This window comes from Neomonachus schauinslandi, chromosome 5 (assembly GCF_002201575.2).
Source record: "Neomonachus schauinslandi chromosome 5, ASM220157v2, whole genome shotgun sequence".
In the NCBI taxonomy this organism is placed as follows: Eukaryota; Metazoa; Chordata; class Mammalia; order Carnivora; family Phocidae; genus Neomonachus; species Neomonachus schauinslandi.
Genome location: NC_058407.1, coordinates 85,826,877 through 85,849,814, shown reverse-complemented (window position 1 = coordinate 85,849,814; position 22,938 = coordinate 85,826,877). Strand labels below are relative to the sequence as shown.

General features: G+C 36.9%; 1 protein-coding gene across 2 annotated transcripts in view; it reads left to right on the top strand.

Moving 5' to 3' along the window:
* The window catches only part of AEBP2 (AE binding protein 2), a 69,881-nt gene that overhangs the window by 44,298 nt on the left and 2,645 nt on the right, over positions 1–22,938 (top strand). The window contains exons 4-8 of one of the 2 annotated variants that reach the window (XM_021690669.2): positions 6,783–6,969; positions 10,895–11,019; positions 17,199–17,266; positions 20,087–20,200; positions 22,631–22,657. In XM_021690669.2, the coding sequence (XP_021546344.1) occupies positions 6,783–6,969; positions 10,895–11,019; positions 17,199–17,266; positions 20,087–20,200; positions 22,631–22,657 (521 nt within the window). The remainder of the gene's footprint in view (positions 1–6,782; positions 6,970–10,894; positions 11,020–17,198; positions 17,267–20,086; positions 20,201–22,630; positions 22,658–22,938) is intronic. The other variant, XM_044914915.1, reaches the window with a different exon arrangement.

The following is a 22,938-nucleotide window of genomic DNA, read 5'->3' as shown; positions in this document are numbered from 1 at the left end:
TTTTTTTTTTTTTTAAAGATTTTATTTATTTATTTGACAGAGAGACAGCGAGAGAGGGAACACAAGCAGGGGGAGTGGGAGGGGGAGAAGCAGGCTTCCCACGGAGCAGGAAGCCCGACGCGGGGCTCTGTCCCAGGACCCTGGGATCATGACCCAAGCTGAAGGCAGACGCTTAATGACTGAGCCACCCAGGCGCCCCTCTCCCTACTCTTTTATCCCCAGTTATCTTCTGTGATTCTATTAGTCACTCAGGTTTTTTTTTCTTTTTTAAGATTTTATTTATTTATTAGAGAGAGCCCAGTGCACAAGAGTGGGGAAAGGGGCAGAGGGAAAGGGAGAAGCAGAGAGTCTGCTATGGGGCTCAATCCCAGGACCTTGAGATCATGACTTGAGCGAAAGGCAGACGCTTAACTGACTGAGCCACCAAGGCACCCCTAGTCACTCAGTTTTAAATAGATGGTAACTCCTCACTCTCTCCAAATTAAAATCCCTGTTTCCTAGCATGATGCATAATGGGGTCTTCATATCTGTTATTTACCTGCTTAACTCATTCATTCCCTTACTATAATGATCTAGCTATACTATATACTACTTGTAGGTCTCAAGTGGATCATGCTCATTGTGTTTTTTTTTTTTTTTAAGAAATTTTTCTTTTTAAAGGTTTTATTTATTTGACAGAAAGAGACACAGCGAGAGAGGGAACACAAGCAGGGGAAGTGGGAGAGGGAGAAGCAGGCTTCCCGCTGGGCAGGGAGCCCGATGCAGGGCTCGATCCCAGGACCCTGGGATCATGACCTGAGCCGAAGGCAGAGGCTTAACGACTGAGCCACCCAGGCACCCCATCATTATGGCTTTGTATAGGCTGTGCTTTCTGCCTGGAATTTTTTTTTTCCCTAAGCTTTTATTTATTTATTTGAGAGAGAGAGCATGAGCACGAGTGGTGGGGCGGGGCAGAGGGACAAACAGTCTCCCTGCTGAGCAGGGAGCCCAATGCAGGGCTCCATTCCAGGACCCTGAGATCCATGACCTGAGCCGAAGTCAGATGCTTAACCTACTGAGCCACCCAAACACCCCTGCTTGGAATTTTTAAAAGCTTTTTATTTTGGAAAAATTTTAGATTTACAGGAAAGTAAGTTGCAAAGAAAAGATAGTACAGAGAGTATCCATATACCTTCACTGACTTTGTTTCCCTGGGTGTTACCTCAGAGTACTTTGGTACATTTGTCACAACTAAGAAACCAACATTTCTATCTGGAATTTTTATTTTTCTGTAGATCACCTGCTAATAAATACTGCCCTATCATCTGTGAAACTGATGTTTTCTGCTCTGTGTTTCAGTAGCCCCTCCTAGATTTTCATAGCACTTCTCGTAATATATGAATAAGACAGTACTAGCAAAGATAGTTTCATTATTACTACATTCAAACACATTTGGAAAAAAAAACAAAACCAGCGATTCCATGTTTCACATTTTAGAACAGCTACTTGACCACAACAGTAGCCAACATGAGTATTTCAGTGGATTTGGGAGATAGATCATTAAAAATTATTGGGTGTCCAACAACCAGATTTTTCCCTGATTGTTGAAATCAGAACATCAGAGTGGTGGCTTAAATTCAGGGCTCATTTTATGTGTTGGTGAAAACATGACTATTTGAACATTAAAATCACACTCAGCACCATGAGATGCTCATGTTGAGAGGAATGAAAGGCCATTTGAGGCAATAGCTCAAATGTCTCTCACCTTGTTCTCTGTGATGTATACCTAATGAATGGAATATTCATTAGATGATGCTTAAAATTATTTTCTCTTCTAGGGTAAAAGAATTTGTATTTAAGTGAAATGTGTGTAATTCTGTTATTTCTTTTTTTTTTTAAAGTACTTCTCATTCTAAATTCTCATTGTACTTTTGTGTTTTCTTGTTTAGATTTATTTATGATTCTTGATGGATGAATGGTTAAAATCAAAACTGTTTTCTTTTAGAATTCTCATTATTAATTTCCAGAACATTGAAGCGTTGCTGATTAAAATACACTTGTGATATTTACTCAGTTCTAGATGCTGTCAGGGCCTGTTCGTTGAAGTATTGAAGGATTCTGGGACAAAATGAATCTGCTAGCCTACTGGGACTCTTATATTTAAGGATATTCCTGGGTGGAGTTATATCACAAAGTCCTTCTGAATTTAAACCTGAGGGCTTGGATCTGAACTGTCATCTCTTCCTTAATTGTAGTCAGGTAGCTATTCTAAAATTTGAAATACAGATTTTTTGGCTTTTTTTCAACAAATTTGTTTGAATAACTAATATTAAACTGGGAATTCCAGAGCAAAGATGGTCTTATTTTATTGTATTCCTTAAATCATATGACACAAGGACCACAAAGGACAATGTATGTTTTTAACTAGGTATTAGGAAATACAGGGATGATATCTTCTAATATTAAAAAGTAAGAGAAATAAATACTGTATGGCTTTATTCTGTGGCAGTACTGTATAATAGAAATATGTATGAACCAAATATATCATTTCATATTTTCCAGTGCTTCATTAAAATAATTGAAATAGATGAAAATAATTTAAGAGGTATCTTTGACTTAACCCATTTTATTATTTCAACATCTTAGCAGTATACAAAGTTAATGAAATTTTTTGCTTTTTGGGTACTAAATCTTCAAAATTCAGTGTGTATTTTTTTTTTTTTTTAAGATTTTATTTATTTTGAAAGAGCGAGCAGGCACAGCGAGGGGGAGGGGCAGAGGGAGAGGGAGAAGCAGACTCCCCGCAGAGCAGGGAGTTGATCCCAGGACCCAGGGATCATGACCTGAGCCCAAGGCAAACGCTTAACATACAAGCCACCCAGGTACCCTCAGTGTGTATTTTATACTTAAAATTCTTTACAATTTGTAATAGCCACATTTCAAGTGCTCACTAACTATATGTATCCAATGCCTAAAATGTATTGGACAGTGTAAAATTAACTCATTAGGGTAATTCTACTTAAGCATTCTCAGTTCAGATGCAAAACGTTTCATCTTTATTTAGGTTTCACAAAATTTGCAATTGGAGAGGTAGATTCACATACCAAGCTGTTCAGATATACTTAAAAGTTTTTCAGTAGTGAAATTGAGTATCAGGTATTCAATTGAAAATTAAAGTGGAAGGGGCTGGTCTTACTGTTACAGTAAAAAGACATTACTTTTTTTTTTTAATTAAATGGTTATTAAGGAAATAAAAACCACAGTGAGTTACTACCTCATACTAGGATGATTTTAATAAAATAAACTGAAAATAACAAGTGTTGACAAGGATGTGGAGCTAGCTGATGGTTATACAACATTGTGAATGCACTAAAGACCACTGAATTGTACACTTTAAAATGGTATGTTCTATGAATTTACCTCAATTAATAAAAATTAATTTAAATAAAATTAAAGTTTTGTTTCTTGGTTAGAGTATTCTTAAAGTTTTAAGTAGCAACATTTGCCTAGTGGATTTTGTAGTAGACAGTGTTCTATTGGTAATCTATAGGAGATGGAAATTTTTTTTTTTTTTTAAAGATTTTATTTATTTATTTGACAGAGAGAGACATAGCGAGAGCAGGAGCACAAGCAGGGGGAGTGGGAGAGGGAGAAGCAGGCTTCCCGCGGAGCAGGGAGCCCGATGTGGGACTCGATCCCAGGACCCTGGGATCATGACCTGAGCCAAAGGCAGATGCTTAACGACTGAGCCACCCAGGCGCAGGCGCCCCTATAGGAGATGGAAATTTTTAAAGCATTATTTCTTGGCACTCAAAATATACATAGTAAATTTTTAAGTTCTGAGAATTCAGTAACCATTAGTTGCTAAACTTCTCGTTGTCAGAATCTGTAGCTGAACATTCTTTTTTTTTTTTTTTTTTAAAGATTTTATTTATTTATTTGAGACAGAGAGAATGAGAGAGAGAGAGCACATGAGAGGGGGGAGGGTCAGAGGGAGAAGCAGGCTCCCTGCCGAGCAGGGAGCCTGATGCGGGACTCGATCCAGGGACTCCAGGATCATGACCTGAGCCGAAAGCAGTCGCTTAAACAACTGAGCCACCCAGGCGCCCTGTAGCTGAACATTCTTGATGCAGGCTCTCTGAGGACACTATTGATAGGGTCATTGTAAGAATTAAATGAAATACTAATTTTAAAACACTGGATAGGGGGCGCCTGGGTGGCTCAGTTGGTTGAGCGACTGCCTTCGGCTCAGGTCATGATCCCGGAGTCCCGGGATCGAGTCCCGCGTTGGACTCCCTGCTCGGTGGGGAGTCTGCTTCTCCCTCTGACCCTGCCCCCTCTCGTGCACTCTCTCTCACTCTTTCTCTCTCAAATAAATAAAAAATAAATAAAATTAAAACACTGGATAGGGGTGATTGCTCCTTTCTGCCCTTAACCCCTGAATGTAGTTGAAGTTGTTATTTCATAGGTCTGCTGACCACATGTCAGCACTTTAAGGGTGGGAACTTAAGTATTCATTCTTAGACCTTTAGCTTTTTTCTTTTTTTTAAGATTTTATTCATTTGAGATAGCACGAGCAGGGGCAGAGGCAGAAGCAGGCTCCCCGCTGAGCCAGGAGCCCAATGTGGGGCTCCATCCCAGGACCCTGGGATCATGACCCCAGCCGAAAGCAGATGCTTAACGACTGAGCCACCCAGAAGCCCCTACTTTTAGCATCTTACATAGTACATAGAATAGGTAAATATTTGAACTAAAACCTTGACTCATTCCTCTGCCTCTTAGTGTGCACCTTAGAATGGGCAAAGATTTTTATTAGTAATGCTGAGTACCATTAGAGCCCATGAAATGTCTCTTGTCTATCAAAATAAATAGAATAATTATGAATGGCACTGTATAAGGAGCTTGCTGTGAAATATTTCAGCCAGCATCAGTTTTATCAGAATCTCTAAGTAGTTTAGTTCTTCAGATATATTTAGAAATAGGATTTGTAAGGTGCTTCTGGATATATATATATGCATATATTCGTAAAAGTGTATTGTTGCCTTCAGAATGCATGGAGAAAAGATGAATTGGGGTAAGTATCTAGATAAGCAGGAAAGTGTCGGGATATCCTCAGAGGAAGATGGGCTTTTTATAAGTTGGGTAGATTTAGAGGGACTTTCTAAATAAAGGTACGATCTCTACCAACAGAGTTGTATTGTGTTTTTAAAAGTTTAAAATGGTAAAGGTGCCTGGATTGAAAGAAAGAGCCTGGAAACATGTAGATTTTTTATGGTATTATCTAGATAAACTCTAATATAAGTTGAACCACCTAGGACTAATGTGATGGATTTATTTGGTATTCAGCATGACCGATGTGCATGCTTGGAGTTTGGTTGTTAAGTCAGAAGCTAAGTAAATTGGATGAGTTATTACTAGAAAAGCCACCAGAAATCCAGCTGTGGATTTTACTGTTTGGGGATCATTTTGAAAATGGTGTTTGTTCTAATTAGTAACATTTATTTGTTAGAAGTCACACACTTGTACTATAGCTAATTTGTGTACTATGATTTTAGTGATATTCAAACATTCTGCATTCATTGTGGGATAGTGCTCTGCCAGGGGACTTGGAGAGTTAACCTTTTGTTTTCTCAATCTGGCAAGTGCAGAAGGCTAAAGAGCATTATTTAATGGAACTTACAGAGAGTTGCATAAGACCAACCCTGGGCATAAGTCTTCTCTGAGCAGCTGGATCTAGTAGTTCAAAAGTCAGTATCACTGTCTATCTTCCCGTTAAAACAGTGTAGAACAGTAGGGAGGCTGCCGAAGGTCTTGAAGTAGTATGTATCATTAAGATAAAAATAATTTTAAAAATCTAGGAGTCCTAAGTAGTTGTTAGGATATCTAATTCTTTTTTTTTTCCTAAGCTTTATTTATTTTAGAGAAAGTGTGTGTTTGGCCGGAGAGGGAGAGGGAGAGAGAGAATCCCAAGCTGAGCGCGGAGCTGACGTGGAGCTTGATCCCACTACCCATGAGGTCATGAGCCATTACCAGCTGAGCCACCCAGGCACCCCAGGATATCTAATTCTTTGATTTAAAAACAACTTTGGGGTGCCTGGGTGGCTCAGATGGTTAAGCGTCTACCTTCGGCTCAGGTCATGATCCCAGGGTCCTGGGATCGAGCCCCACATCGGGCTCCTGGCTCAACGGGAAGCCTGCTTCTCCCTCTCCCTCTGCCTCTCTCATGCTCTCTCTCTCTCTATCTCTGTGTCTCAAATGAATAAATAAAATCTTTAAAAAAAAAAAAACCAAAAAACAACTTACTAGGACGCCTGGGTGGCTCAGTCAGTTGAGCTTCTGCCTTTGGCTCAGGTCATGATCCCAGGGTTCCAGGATCAAGTCCTGCATCAGGGTCCTTGCTTGGCAGGGAGCCTGTTTCTCCTCCCCACCCCCCCGCCCCGACGAATAAACAAATGAAATCTTAAAAAAAATAAAAACTTACTGTTTCTCTTAGGAAAGTGATTAATTGAAGACCCATATTTTTTCTGGGAAGAACATTCACTATTTTTGTCTTGTGTATAGCGGGAAGCGCAGTAAACTGGAGAGTTGTGAAACTATAGAGTTTTCTTCTCCAGCTCTGCCACTGCCTAGTGTATTATTTTGGGCTACTTATAAAAATAAAGGATGTAGTAGTCTCATAATTCCTATCTGGAATAGTTCTATAGTGTTACCGATTTACTTGTGAAACTACAAAATATTCCCTCATTCATATTATACTTGTGCCCTACATGGCATCCCTGACATCCTTTTTTATTTTTATTTAGTGTGTTGTTGGTGGCTGCAACGCCAGCTTTGCTTCTCAGGGAGGGCTAGCTCGCCATGTACCCACACACTTCAGTCAGCAGAACTCCTCAAAAGTTTCTAGCCAGCCAAAGGCCAAAGAAGAATCTCCTTCTAAAGCTGGGATGAACAAAAGGAGAAAATTAAAGAACAAAAGACGACGCTCATTACGTAAGTGTTTCACTAAAAATCTGTATGTGTATTAGATAGCTTTTGTTTATATCTTGGGCATTCATGGAATTCAGGTTTTACTGTTCTTTAACTCTGCTTGCATGTTTTTGTTAACAATAATAAACAGATAGGATCCCTTGGGTGTCAGTGTGAGAGTTCAGTGTGATAAATGTTTTATCTTAGTAGTTAAGGGAGGGTAAGTATATGTGGCCTTAGAATATAAAATCTGTGTAGAATTACATTTTGATGGCTCCTTTGATTCTGTTCTAAAATAAGAAAATTTAAAATATGGCAATGTTGGTATTTTAGAAAATTTGGACATGTTAAAGGTAATAATGAAATAAAAGTAACTAGTCTGCCCCAAAGCGGTATGTGTGAATAGCAAAAACTATTTGTAATATGTGTCTCAGTACTTAAGTCTATTGTAACATCTCTTATGTGCTCAATTACCAGATTATGAAATGTATCCTCAATATTTAAGATAGAACACAAGATGATGAGGCTTACAAATGCAGGGAGCAGGAATTGACTTAGAACCTCCAGAGCCTAGCACTGGCCCTGGTTCTTAGTGTCACCTGGCAAATAAATATGTCCTAAATGAAGAAGTATGATTGACTGCAGCTGTCATTGAAAGGGAGTCCACTGCAAGGGTGAACTAGAAAAAAAAAATAGATTGCACTGTACCCTCCTTTCTCTTGGGATTTGATTATAGAAGAGACTCCAGACACTAAACCAGATTAGAAGGTTTGTCTCTAGAATGTTAACATTTTTTTGTTACTACAAAGCTGCAGTGGACAAATGAACAAATCATAGGTGACAAACTTTTCTAAACTCTTTAAGTTTCTTGTTGAAATAAACAAGTGTATTTTTCAGAGTTGGCTATTGAATTTAGGTTATGGATCCATTTTCCTTTTGCCTTCCATTTTGTAAAAACAGAAATGACATCTGTTTATTTTACTTGACTATTGATTTGGGTAGCCTGCAATCACAGAAAATTGCTAAATATATATTATGGTATTCAAAACTGAGAATGACTTTCCCACCTATTCCACTTAATAACCTCATTATTTTCTTCTGAGTGTATACATAGTAATCATTTAAACTTACTGACTTTTTCACATTATTTGTTTGGTAATACCTCTACAGTTTGCTAGTTCTCTTAAGGAGAACGGTTCAGTTAAGTATCCAGTCCTCACTTAGAAATGGAGGGACCGGTGGCTGCTTTTAAGTCTGGCCTCTTTTGAGAATGTTTTTTCCAATATTAACTAATAAAATGGGCTACGTAGGGAGAGTGGTGGGGAGGGAGGTCTTGTGGTAGGTGAAAAAAAAAACCTTTTTGCTTCCTTTTTTATGGGGGAGAATGAGGATAATCCTGAATATATGAACTTTAAAAGATCCAAGACCTTTCACTGTGAGTAGCCACTATTAAGTGCTGTGGTTTGAATGGCAGAGCTGCTGCCATTGCACTCCATTCCTTCCTTAAAAATATACAAGTCTATAGTAGTGTACTAAAATCACTTTGATAGTACCTTCTTCATGTAATTCAGAGAGGTCATTTTCACTTAACTGGGTGAAATGTATATTAACAAATAGTAGAACTGTAGCTCTTGCTGTTTGATACAATTTTGACATACTTTAAAGTGGAAAGAATAGTACAATAAATAGTTGTATATCTTTCATTTAGAGAATATGCCGTATTTGATTTATCTCCCTACATACATACTCTTTTCCTGATTCCAACATACAAGAATGCATCTCCTAAGAATAAAGATATTCTTTTACATGGCCATAATACCATTCTTGGGGAGATACCCATAATACCATACCAAAAAGGCAAAAAGAAATCAGGTAACATGTATAGTTTTGAGCCACAGTCTTTATTTTTGTGGTCTCCAAAGGTTTTTTGATTGTATAGCTCATCAGTTAAAAAAAAATGCTTGAGCACCCAGTCCCAACATCTGTGCTTATATAGTGCACACAGATAATGCTACTGATACATATTATAAAGCAGTTACCAAGAAGGGTATACTGAAAAACATCAAGATGAAAAAAAAAGTAGTGATAGTATTTTCTTCCCTTACCCTAAGGGATCATGACACAGACCTGCTTTGGAGACTATTGTTCTAGTTTCTCTGTTTCCTCTAAGTGCTTATCCTGCTCAGGAAAAAGCGTATTTGGAGAGCACGGACAGAGTAGAGTACACTTTTTTTCCCCCCAGTAGGCACAAATCTGATAGGAAGGGGATTTGTTTTTCCTTTTGACTTTTTTTTTTTCCCCCATAAACGTCAAATATTTTTTTCTGATTTACTGTTGCATTCCTAGTCTTGTGGGTTCTGCTAGTTTATTACTTGATGTTTTGCTTATTTCCTTTTGAAGAAAAGTCCAGTGAAAAAATAGCTATTCATTATTGAGTATGCCAACTGGTGAAAACATTTCCCACAAAAGCTCTGGTGGATTTGTGTAGATGTTCTGAGAACTCCATGATTAGCAGAGGCAAATCCACCTCACGTAGTAAATCAGAATAGTGTGGTAAATCAGCATACATGTAATTCAGAATAGACTGTACCAGGAAATCAGGCCATTTCATTTATTGTCAATAAAATTTAATTTTTAATTACAGATGATCTTGAAAATTTTCATGTATTAGTAAGCTCCACAATTGTAAAATATGAAATTCACTTTCCTTATTTTGAGCAACATTCTTATTAGGAATAAAAATAGCATAATTTATAATAATACTAGTGGGATGAAAACAGAAATTTAAAAAATGTTCTTACCAAACCAAATTAAATCTTCAGTGTATAGTTTTGTTGTGATTACACTAAGAGATTGCTTACTCCAGATTTGTGAACTTATTTTAAAAAGTAGTATAAGCTTATTAATATAAACCACTTTGTGATTTAAGACATTTTTCATATGCATTTGTTTTACTTAATCATAGTCTATAGCTGTTGTATATTCATTTCACAAATAAGGAAACAGGTTAAGTAGATTAAGCAGTTGCCGAAGTCAGACAGCTAATAACTGGTGGAGTTGGGAGTTAGAATTTTGGCAGACTCATTGGCACTGAAAACTGTATTTATAATTTTCTTAGATTGTTGTTAGTTATTTTTTTTCTTTGAATATTTATTTATTTGAGAGGGAGAGGGAGAGCAAATCCCAAGCAGACTGCCCACTAAGCGTGCAGCTGATATGGGGCTCAATCTCAGGACGCTGTTCCAGGACCTGAGCCCAAACTGAGTCAGATGCTCAACCATCTGTACCACCCAGGCGCCCCAGAAGAGTTATTTATATTCAAGAAAATACTTGCCAAAAACTCCAAAATAATATTACAGGTTTTTCAGATTTGGAAAAAAAATTTTTTTTTAAATTTATTTAAGTAATCTCTACACCCAACGTGGAGCTCAAACTCACAGTCCTGAGATCGAGTCCTTTGCTCCTCCAACTGAGCCAGCCAGGTGCCCCAGATTTGGAAAATTTTTGATTACATGTTAATATAGAATATTCATGACATGTATTTTATATATTTGGCTGTGGTGAATTAGATCTCAGCATATTGATAGATGAGATACTCATCAGATTTTTGAAAATACAGGACTGGTGCTCAGGAGAGGTACTGAAATAAAATATGAAATTATATGGAAAAGATAGTAGCTGTAGTGTGGAATCATGAGGCCTAAGGTTAGAACCTCACACACCAATGGGCATAGTTAACACACATTCACTCATTAGTTGGAAGTCTACTTTTGTGTATCCTTCTTGTCAGGTAGACCCTGTGTTCTGAAAGCAAAATAAAATTTTTTATTTAAATACCAGATACGTATGTTAATTGTTTCAGTCCTTCTTCTTACATATTTTTGTGGAAAATCTTGGCAGATTGTTACATTTTTCTAAATATTCTTTACCTTTTTGTATTGACTTTTAGCACGACCACATGATTTCTTCGATGCACAAACACTGGATGCGATAAGACATCGAGCCATATGCTTTAACCTCTCAGCTCATATAGAAAGTTTAGGGAAGGGACACAGTGTTGTTTTTCATAGTACTGTAAGTATTTGTTACTGTTTTTTTTTAATTATCAATGTAGGTTTGCAAGAGCATGTATTTTGACTTTCACAGTCATATTTCTAAACTGCTCAAAATCTTAAGAAAATATATTTTAACAAAATCACAAAAAGTTCTGCTTTATCAGTATTTTAAAAATTACATGTATTGTTGGTTATAAAGCAAATACAGTTAACTCTTAACATGGGTTTGAACTGCACAGGTCCACTTTGAACACAGATTTTTTTTCAATAAAGATAGTAAAGTACTGTAAATGTATTTTTCTTCCTTATGATTTTCTTAATATTTTCTTCTAGTTTATTATAAGATATGGTATATAATACATATAATGTATAAAATATATTAATTGTTTATGTTATCAGTAAGGCTTCTGATCAATAGACTGTTGTAAAGTTCTTGGGGAGTCAAAAGTTAAACGTGGATTTTCGATAATATGGGTGGTTGGCAGTCCTAACCTCTGCATTGTTTAAGAGTCAACTGTATTTTCCACAATTCAACATTTTGATGATTAAATTGAATATTTTAGCCTTTAGTTTGAGCTATTTAGGAATATTGGGGTGACATTTGGGCTTGTAGGCATTTGAAGATCAGGCTCTAACCTTAAACTAGGTGTCTTTTCTGCTTTCCTCATTTGTAAAATTAGAATATTAGACTCTTTTTAACTCATAGCCATAAGTGCTTACATGCTTCCCCCTCACCCCCCAGAACACATCTAAAGTTGGAATTAAATAAGATAACGGCCACAGATTAAAGATTTGTGAAGGAGGGAGTTTTTGTTTATTCTACTGATGTATCCCAAATTTCTGTAATTGTGCCTTGACACATAGTAGGCAATCTGTATATTTGTTTGAATGACTATGTTCAGTATCAAGTTCAAATTTCAAGTGTCAAATTTGAAAAAGCAATAAATACTTTTATTTTTGGTTAGCTAGGAAGTAACAGAGAGTTGTTCTTTATTCCCATGCCCCTTGCCATTTTATTATCCAGTCATCCTTAAATTGGTGTATTTTGGTGTAGGTAAGTTAGTAGAGATAAATTTTAGACCAGACCTTGGTGATTTGAAACCCTGGAGAAAGGGATTGTTTAATTTTGACTGTTGAAATATAAAATATACTAAATTTAGGTTTTATTTCTTCTTTTTTTTTTTTAAAGATTTTATTTATTTATTTGAGAGAGAGAATGAGAGAGAACACATGAGAGGGGATAGGGTCAGAGGGCAAAGCAGACTCCCCGCTGAGCAGGGAGCCCGATGCGGGACTCGATCCAGGGACTCCAGGATCATGACCTGAGCCGAAGGCAGTCGCTTAACCACCTGAGCCACCCAGCCGCCCTAGGTTTTATTTCTTATTATCAGTCAGAATGCACAAGAATTATATACAGAAGATCTATTATTATTATTATTGGTGCAAAAATGTGGTTTTAGTATAGCATGGAGATAGGACCTGTGGGCAGAAAGAGCTGCCTAAAAAAATCAGTATTGATACCAGTTTCTCTACTGGTTTGAATATTTTTTCCATCTCCTATAACTCTATTGCATTGCATTTTCACTTTTTCTTTTATGTATACTTCCAGTGAAACATTCCCAATTTTGATTATGATGACCAGAATGAAGGGCAAGAAATGTAAAGATTAGACCGAAAGCAAGGGACATTTTCTGAGATTGGAGCATGTGTTGTGAGTTTGGGTTTGAGGAAAGGTGCACCGTTATTTATTCTCTTTTAAAGAACATTGGATTAAAAAAAGAACATTGGAAATATAGTTATCTAAATAAGAATGAAAGGGTTGAAAGGAAAATTAGAGTTTGAGAAGACAAAGTTAAAATGGCTGTATTGGGAATTCTGTTGGGATTCAGCAAGATCAGGTACTTGTTCAGCAGTAATGGTTAAAGTCCTCCCTTGTTGTTGTTGTTATTTTTAAAATATTTTATTTATTTGAGAGAGGAAGAGAAGAGAGCACAAGTGGGCGGAGGGGCAAAGGGAGAGGGAGAAACACATTCCTCGCTGAGCAGGGATCCCGACACAGGGCTCCATCCCAGAACCCTGGGATTATGACCGAGCTGAAGGCAGATGCTTAACCAACTGAACACCCAGGCACCCCTGAAATCCTCCTTTGAAGTTTGATAACATAGGTTTATGATTTGGTAGGTCTATAATTGTTTTTTTTTCAAAGGTCAATAAGTAAGATGTGGTCACCAGACCCAAAGTATGGCATTAGTACCTGTTTGTTCATTCACTTAAATATTGAGCTCCTACTGTGTACTAATGATACAACAGTGAGCAAAACCATTAAAACAACTGTGTCTAGTGGAAGAGACATGATAAATAAGATGAAATAGTAGTAAATTGCAAAAACTTACAGGAAGTGGGGGTATGAGCCATTTAATTATTAGGGGGATGAATGTCATAGCTAGAAGGAAAATCAAATATAAAATTGAAAAATAGGAATATGCTAAGTATGTCTGAAAATATGCCAAGTATGCGAGAAGGCAGAGAGTAGGAGTTAAGTCAGAGAGGTAATAGGGGGAGAATCTTGTTGGACTAAGACTTTGGTTTTTATTCTTTGTGTGATTGAAAGCCATTGAAGAAGTTTGAGTAGCCATGATCTGATGTGATTTTTTGTTTTGTAATTTTTATTGAGGTATAATAAATATAAACTGCACCCATTTAAAGTACACAGTTTTATGAGTTTTGACAGTTGATCTATGAAACCACCACCGGCCGCCACAGTTAAGATATAGAACATTCCCATCACTCAAAAGTTTTCTAGTGTAAAACTTCACTGATCTCTTTCCTCTCATGTGGATTTTAATGTGCTCACTTGGGTTTCTGTGTTGAAAACAGAATGTAGGTCAGGTTGGGGAAAAGAGGATCAGTCCTTTTAGTATCTGAGGTGAGAAAAGGCCAGAATGGTTACAGTGGAGATGCTAAGAATTGTTAGATTCTGAATATCTTTAGAAAGTAGTACTGACCATGGGTGGCTCAAACGGTTAAGCATCTGCCTTCGGCTCAGGTCACGATCTCAGGGTCCTGGGATTGAGCCCCGCATCGGGCTCCTCCTCCCTCTCCTTCTGCCTGCTGCTCCCCCTGCTCGTACTCTCTCTCTAATTAAAAAAAAAAAAAAAAAAATCTTAAAAAAAAAAAAAGTACTGACCAGAATTATGGATGGATCAGATGTTGTGTTTGATAATGAAAGTAAAGGATAACTCCACTGTTTTTGGCCTGGGCAACTGGACAAAAGAATGGAGTTGCCATCGAACAGAGAATTTGGGGAGAGCAGATTGAGGGAGAGGGCAATGTCAAGAGCTTAATTTTTGACACATTCAATAGAGAATCTATTGCCTCTTTCACTTAGCCAGATGGAGGTAAGAGTTTGAGCCCAGAGGAGAGGTGTGGCTACAGATACAAATATGGACATTTTCAGCATATTAGTGGTATTTAAAGGAATCAGACTGGATATGGTCACCTAGGAATTAAGTATAAATAGAGAAGAAGTGTAAGGAATGAGGTTTGGGGCTTATCACTGATTTTAAAGGGCAATAGATCTGGTGAAATAATCGTTTAGTAATGAGCAAGTATCATGAATATTAAGGAATAATGATGGTGACGGTGAATAAGCTTATGTTTTGAAAATGAAGCACCAATGTTCACATGCTTTCATTAGAGCAGCTTTTTTTTTTTTTTTTTTTAAAGATTTTATTTATTTATTTGACAGAGAGAGATATAGCGAGAGCAGGAACACAAGCAGGGGGAGTGGAAGAGGGAGAAGCAGGCTTCCTGCTGAGCAGGGAGCCCGATGTGGGACTCGATCCCAGGACCCTGGGATCATGACCTGAGCCGAAGGCAGACGCTTAACGACTGAGCCACCCAGGCGCCCATTAGAGCAGCTTCTTGTGATGAAATCTTTAGGTTCACCATGGGAAGAACAGAGATGATCAAAAGAATGAAGGAACTGAAAACTGGTGATATTAGGAGTCTGGAAAAAAAAATTTTTTAATTCACTGTGTCAAAATCGTCTATGAACATGAAAATCAGTTTTTTAGCTGTAGAAAATATCTGAGAGGTTTTAAGAACATGATACTTAATGTTTGCCATACAATAAAAAACTAACGAATAACAGTGATTTGCACCCTGAAGTCACATCAGGGATGCATGAATACCTTGAACTGAGGAAGAGCCACAAAGGTAGAGTGTAATCTGAGGAGTGCTTTTTCCTGAGGAAAGTGGAAGGAAGAGGTAACAGTATGGGAAAAGGTACTTCATTGGACACAATAGAAAAGAAGGGGGTTACGTGGACCTCCCAAATTCCATGACTAGGAAGGTTTTGATGGAGGTGGTATGTGTTAAATAGAATCACTTCTTCTTTTTTTTTTAAAGATTTTATTTATTTGACAGAGAGAAACACAGCGAGAGAGGGAACACAAGCAGGGGGAATGGGAGAGGGAGAAGCAGGCTTCCCGCTGAGCAGGGAGCCCAATGCGGGGCTCGATCCCAGGACCCTGGGATCATGACCTGAGCCGAAGGCAGACACTTAACGACTGAGCCACCCAGGCGCCCCCACTTCTTTTTTTTTTTTTTAAAGATTTTATTTATTTGACAGAGAGAGACATAGTGAGAGAGGGAACACAAGCAGGGGGAGTGGGGAGAGGGAGAAGCAGGCTTCCCGCCAAGCAGGGAGCCCGATGCGGGGCCTGATCCCAGGACCCCAGGATCATGACCCGAGCTGAAGGCAGACACCCGACAACTGAGCCACCCAGGCGCCCTGAATCACTTCTTTTAGTAGGCAGACTATTCAATATTAACTGCAAATTTAAGTTTCCTAGCAACCAAATAAGCAATTACAGGAAATAACCATACTGATAATGAAACAGTTTGCAGAAAAATAGGTTGTGAGGTACATACTGTGCAGTTGGCCTAATTTGTCTTACTTCTTTAATTGAAACGTTTTCTTTTGAGCCTTCTCCAGAAGAGGTCAGCAGAATCCTAGTTACCAGTTAGTTGGCTTGCTGTGCTTGGTTGGTTTGCATTGTTTTCATGTCTTATTTTTTTGTATAGGTATTTTGTTTCAACATCTTCAGATCTGTTTTGGGGCTCTTAAATTAATCTCATTGCCAAGTCTAGAGTTAGTGTTGGTTTTTAAATAATGGGAATAGAGGTATTTTTTTATAAAGTGCTGTTTTTACTTAGTTCTAATATAGTTTGAGGTGGCTGCTGCTTAAACTTGGTAAAAATACTGAGATTTAGATTATGAGAACACTAAAGTGCTAATTTTGTTAATATGGAAGTTGTAAGAGTTATAAAATAACAGTTTTGGTCAGTTATTTAAGCATTTCCTTAAATTTTCAGAATCTGGTAATGAATGTCAAGTATGTTGCCTTTTTTACGTTTTATATTATTTGGTCTTTTTATTCAGTTGATCCACCATTTAACTTTGATCTGTAGATTCCTTATAACTGAACCTAAACACTGATCGGCTAATGTTTCATTTAAAATAACACAGACCAACCAGCAAACAGAAACATCCAAGCAAACAATAAATATCTTAGTCATAAATTAGAGACTTTTCCTATCTCAGCTGTTGTTATTTTTTCTTTACTCTTTTACTTGTTCTTCAAGAATATTCCAGCCAGGGGCGCCTGGGTGGCTCAGTCGTTAAGTGTCTGCCTTCGGCTCAGGTCATGATCCCAGGGTGGGATCGAGCCCCGCATCAGGCTCCCTGCTCTGCGGGAAGCCTGCTTCTCCCTCTCCCACTCCCCTTGCTTGTGTTCCCTCTCTCGCTGTGTCTCTCTCTGTCAAATAAACAAATAAAATCTTTAGAAAAAAAAAGAATATTCCAGCCAATACGGATTTTTGGCTGGCAGTCTAGCTGATCTTTAGACTTTAATTGATAGTAAAATAAATAGCATTTTCAGTCCCTTAATAAAATTAACATGGTGTTAGTATTTGGCAATGCAAAACTTCAACTCCTTTTTTCTCTTTTTTTGTGAAAATACATTATCAAAGGTGACGCTTCTCAAAGCAGGTCAGAACAAAATATTGTAGTAATAAATGGTCTAGGATATGAACACTTAAAAAATCTTGATTAGGATCAAAAGTGCTTTTTATTGATATATTAAAATAATGTTCTACAAATCATTTTTATGATCTCTTTTATATCATTACTAGGTAATAGCTAAGAGAAAAGAGGATTCTGGAAAGATAAAACTTTTGCTTCATTGGATGCCTGAAGACATGTAAGTATTTGGAATACTGTGTATAATGAATAGACTCTTATTTTTATTAAAATTTTATACTAAAAAATTACTTGTTACTGGATTTGAATATCATAAAAGAATTACAGAAATTAAACTGCAAAACATTTTGACTTGTCAGTATTAAAAAGATAATCTGTGAAAGCTCTTAGAGTATCTTGGTCAAGGTATAAGCTTTACAACTAGCTTTTTTACTGTTTTGTGGGGTTTTTTTGTGTTTTTTTTTTTTTTTTAAAGATTTTATTTATTTATTTGACAGAGAGAGACACGGCGGGAGAGGGAACACAAGCAGGGGGAGTGGGAGAGGGAGAAGCAGGCTTCCCGCTGAGCAGGGAGCCCGATGCGGGGCTCGATCCCAGGACCCTGGGATCATGACCTGAGCCGAAGGCAGACGCTTAACGACTGAGCCACCCAGGCGCTCCTTTTTTACTGTTTTTAATAAAAGTTGAAATAGCATCATTTTTAGGATGTGATTATGTGATTATTTTTAGGATTTTTCAGTGACCCTTAGGTAGTATGCAAGCAGCCTTAGTTGTGCCTTTGTTTGAATCGTTTATTTGAAAAATTTCTAAATGTTTTCTACCACACAAGGTATTTTGAAGAAAAATCAGTTGGCTAGTTTTCTAGCAAGTTATGTTTTTCTGGCCCACATGCTCCTTAATTAGACGTTTCTTTCTTTTCTTTCTTTCTTTTTTTTCCCCAGAGATTGTTATTTATTTAACAGAGAGAGAGAGAGCGCGTGCGCACAAGCGGGGAGGGGCAGAGAGCAAGGGAGTAGCAGGCTCCCCACTGAGCAGAGGGCCTGATGGTGGGGCTCCATCCCAGGATCCTGGGATCATGACCTGAGCTGAGGACAGATGTTTAACCACCTGAGCCACCCAGGCATCCCTTAATCAGACATTTCATGTTTAGTTTTCCTTTTATCTTTAAATTAAAAATTTTTTTTTCTTGTTAGAAAAGGTAATGAAAGTGTATCATAGAAGTTTTGGATAAAATAAAAAACTACCAAGGATAGAATAAAGTTAAGTGGATGGAATCTCATGTGTCCTTGGTTTTTCAGAAATCAGTAGTATGTGGTTAACATTTGTCTTTGTTATTAAATACCTTTCTATAATATTTTCTCATTCTAAGGAGATGTTAATGAATGTGATGTGAATTAAGAGTTCTTACTCTTTTTTTTTTTTTAAGAGAAGGGAGGGGGGGGGGGAAAGAGGGGCCGAGGGAGAGAGAGAAAACTAAGCAGGCTCCATGTTGGGTGTGGAGCCCGGCGTGGGGCTTTATCTCAAAACCCTGAGATCATGACCTGAGCCGAAATCAAGAGTCAGATGCTCAACAGACTGAGTCACTGGTGCCCCATGAATTAAGAGTTCTTAAATAGATTTGGGAGTTTACAATACATGCTAGCATATTGGTAAAGAAATCTAGCTTTTTTTTTTTTTAGATCTGTGACTATCAAACTGCCATTAATGTAGAACATATTTTCCACCACTTTCCCCCCTCCCCACCCAGGTTTTGTGGAAATGCTACTGTAAAATATTTTGAAATGGCTTTGTAAAATTTATTTAATGAGCTCCTTTTTAGCTGAAACATTAAAGTTACCCATTTTTCTCTACTGTTAAGAGCTATTAAAATCAATACGCAAACTGCAAAATGTTCATGGTTTTCGATACACATTGCCTTCCTGAAAGTTTGTGCCAATTATAATCCCACCTACTACATTAGAGAACTTATTTCTCTGGCTTACTATTAATACATTGATTATTATCACAAATTTTGTATTTCTATGATTACATATAACTTTTAAACTTTTTAATCTTTGGTGAATTTTTGGGTTTGTGTCCTTTGTCTCCCCTGTCCCTTTTTCCCCAATGAGTATTCACCTGTTTCATACTGATTTGTAAGAGCTCTTTTTATATTAAGGTTAAAAACATAGTTCCTTTAAGATATATTGAAATATATGTGTATTCTTAGTATTTTGGAAATTGATCAGTCCAAATATCAGAATGCTTTTATTTGAATTTCCTGGTAGGATTAGCTTTCTTTGAATTCAGGATTTGATCACTTGCAATTTTTTACATGGGTTTTAATCTAGTGGAGTGTTTGTTTATTTCTTCATTAAAAAACTTGGTGTCAGGGGCGCCTGGGTGGCTCAGATGGTTGGGCGTCTGCCTTTGGCTCGGGTCATGATCCCAGGGTCCTGGGATCGAGCCCCGCGTCCGGCTCCTGGCTCGGCGGGGAGCCTGTTTCTCCTTCTCCCTCTGCCTCTTCCCCTGCTCATGCTCTTGCTCTCTCTGTATCTCTGTGTCTCGAATGAATAAATAAAATCTTAAAAAAAAAAACCAAACAAACCTTGGTGTCAGCATAAGGAATATAGTCAGTAGTACTATAATAATGTGATATGGTGACAGAGTAATGTAGAATTGTTGAATTTAATATGTAGTACACCTGAAACTAATATAACATTGTAAGTCAACTGTAATTCAATAAAAAATAAAAAGCGGCTCATTGTCAAAATGTCATCAAGTCAAGCTCAAATATGAATTTTACTCCGTGAATTTAAGAGTGTTTTATAATGCATGTTTCCAAGTTTGATGTGGCTTTGCCACCAGAAATTCCTAACTCATTCCCAAATTCATGCCTGAAATTTCACTGCCATTTTTTAGCTGAGACTCTGCATCCCATTGCTGTTCTTGGCTCCTGAAAAGCTTGTTAACCCAGCAGAAAAGTCTGGGTAATGTGAAGTTATATGAAGAGTAAGCTTAAGATTAATGTTATTTCATTTATGACTTGTTTTTTACCTAGTCTGCCTGACGTGTGGGTGAATGAAAGTGAACGACATCAATTAAAAACTAAAGTAGTTCATTTATCAAAGCTACCCAAAGATACTGCCTTGCTTTTGGATCCAAACATATACAGGTAATTTAATTCTTGATTTGATGTTTTACTTTTTGAATTGTAATCTTAAATCTCCCTAAATTTTGGATATAAGGTTAGGACTTATTTTTAAGTACTGAATTTCAGTACCAAGCATAGTTTGCTTTCTGGAGCTTTGTATATGGAAATTCCATCACAAACGTTTATAAATTTGTAGGATCCAGAAAGATAATATTTTGGTAAAGTTTATATGCCACTTTACTTCCCGATTTATCTTATGTAGCTTAGATTGTAATATATATAGTATTTTGAAAATAAGTGCCTTTTGTTTAAGTATATAATTCTTTCTATAATACCAGACTTCTGTGGGTCTGGGAATATATCCCATGTGCCCTAAAATACCATAAATGGTTGAATCTTTAAACTTATACTCCACCCAAACTTTTTAGTAGAGCAGTTTAAATATTGTTGTGTTTGTTTTTAAGAGGTAGCTCAGTGTTCACATTGCTAATAACTTTCTGATCTGACCTTTGTTTTAGTGTGCTGTGCTTATGAAGGTATAGGGGGGGGAAGGAGAAGAGACCAACATTTCTGACTATGTGCTGAGTCACTTTGCTAGGTGCTTTACATATACTTCATCCTCACAGCAGCCTGTGAAGTAGGTGTTACTATCTCTGTTTTACAGATTGGAAAACTGAGGCAAGAGTTTAAGTAGCTTGCCCAAGGTTACACAGATAGTATGTGACTGAACTCTCCTTACTGCCTCCATCCAGATGACATATACTAGGGTGATTCAGAAAGTGGTGAAAATGCTAAAAAGCACTCTTCATGAGCAAACTTCCTGTGTTTTTAAAATCAGTTTTAATTTGATATGTATTTTGCATAGGGATAGGTTGAATAAGAATATAAGATAGAATATAATAATTGATAATCCCAAATATGAATTTTAGCTGTCATAAAGAGACCGTGATCTATGCCAAATTCTGAAGCAGTTAAACACTTTGAAGGTTCTGTTCATTCTATGACTCAATTTTTGGAATGTTATTCAGTATAATAGGATTTCTTATAATTGGAGATATCTTCTGAGAATGAAATTTTAACATAATGGGCCTTGCCATGTGGAAACATTGAGACTCTTGAGTTTTCCCTACTCCCCTCCCAAATTTATTTTAAATGTCTTCTGATGAAGGTGCTAATAATAAGTACCGTAAAAACTTGTTTTTTTGTGGGATGAACTGTATTAACAAGAGGTTAACTAGTGTAGTAAATAGTGAAATTACCTTAAAGGAGAAGATTGAAGAAAATCCACTACCAAAAATACAGGAAAGTAACGATTTACCTTTCTCTTTATAAGAAAATAATTGAATATTCTTTATTTACTGGTACTTAATTTAGGGTTTATTTCTGCTTACTCTTTGAAGGTAGTAATTAAAATTAGCATTCTAAAAGAGTGATATTTTGGGAAAGCCACCCTGCTATTAGAACTGGTTGTAAACATCCCTTATGCAGAGGGTTGACAAAGGGGCATGAATCTTAATTATAAGATTCAGACTAACTTCTGTGTTTCTGCCCTGCATTCTACTTCCCCCTCTCTAAGGGTCTTCCTTTTTCACAGACCAGCTTATTTTTGTAATTCTTGTGTATATAGGAAGCGAATTAGATATTTTAGTGAATATTTTTAGTGACTTAAAAAAAAAAAAAAGCATTCAGGTGCAGAACTACTGTCCAAAAGGGTGTAGGAATTCCATTGCATGTTCTCAAAAGTGTACATCTACAGTTCTTACGGATTTCATTTTTGGGTAATGAACATGTTCTTAAGACATATTAAATGCATCTGTGGAGTTAATTTTCTTCAACTGTATTTCACCCCCCTCCTCCAATCCCTGCCCGGGTCTTAACATTTAATTTTGAGTTTAAACTTTCATGCTTCTACTGTTCTGGAAATTAGAATTGAGTCTTTCCTAAAGTGGTACAGATTAATAGAAGTGGCTACATTTGCTGTGGTGTAACATGTGAGCAAGGTCTGGGTTTTGATTTTGAAAACTTGTGAAATGAGGTAAAAAAGCATTTGTTCTAACTTGTTTTAGGAGAATTACTTTGTGGCTTATACACATCTCAAAATGAAACCATGACAAACCTTCCAAAAACATACTAACTTCAAAATGAAACTAAAAAGAACATAATTTATTTAAGATTTAAGCATCAGTTTTAAAGTCCTAGTTGGTTAAAGTGCATGTGTTAAGCATGAGAATCTCTTTCAGAATCAGGTTACATAAAAAGGATTTATTAAAAAGCTGTATTAGGTAACTGAGTTTGCATCCATTAAAGTGTGAATGCTTTGGAAATAAATTTTAATGATCAATGATTATCACATTGCCTATATCTTATTTAATGTTTTTAATGTCTCTTTTGTAATACTTAATGTGTTTTGATTCAGTTGAATAAAAGAATATTCCTTTTCTCTTTTTTTAGAACAATGCCGCAGAAGAGGTTGAAGAGGTAAAAAATAAATAAATACATAAAAAGCAAACAAGCGGGGACACCTGCAGTCTTAGTCACTGACAATGGGTTTAGTAAAAGTTGCACATTAGAGTCAACCCCTTTCCTTTTTTTTTCTTAAATCCAGTATTTAGAATAATATTTATGCTTAGTGTAAACATTCTGTGAATGAAGTAGGCTCTTCTGTGGAATATATTAATATATTACTGTATATCCACATTTTCATGGAATGGTACTGTGGGAGACTGAGCAAACACTTTTCTGGCAACTTAGTGGAACAG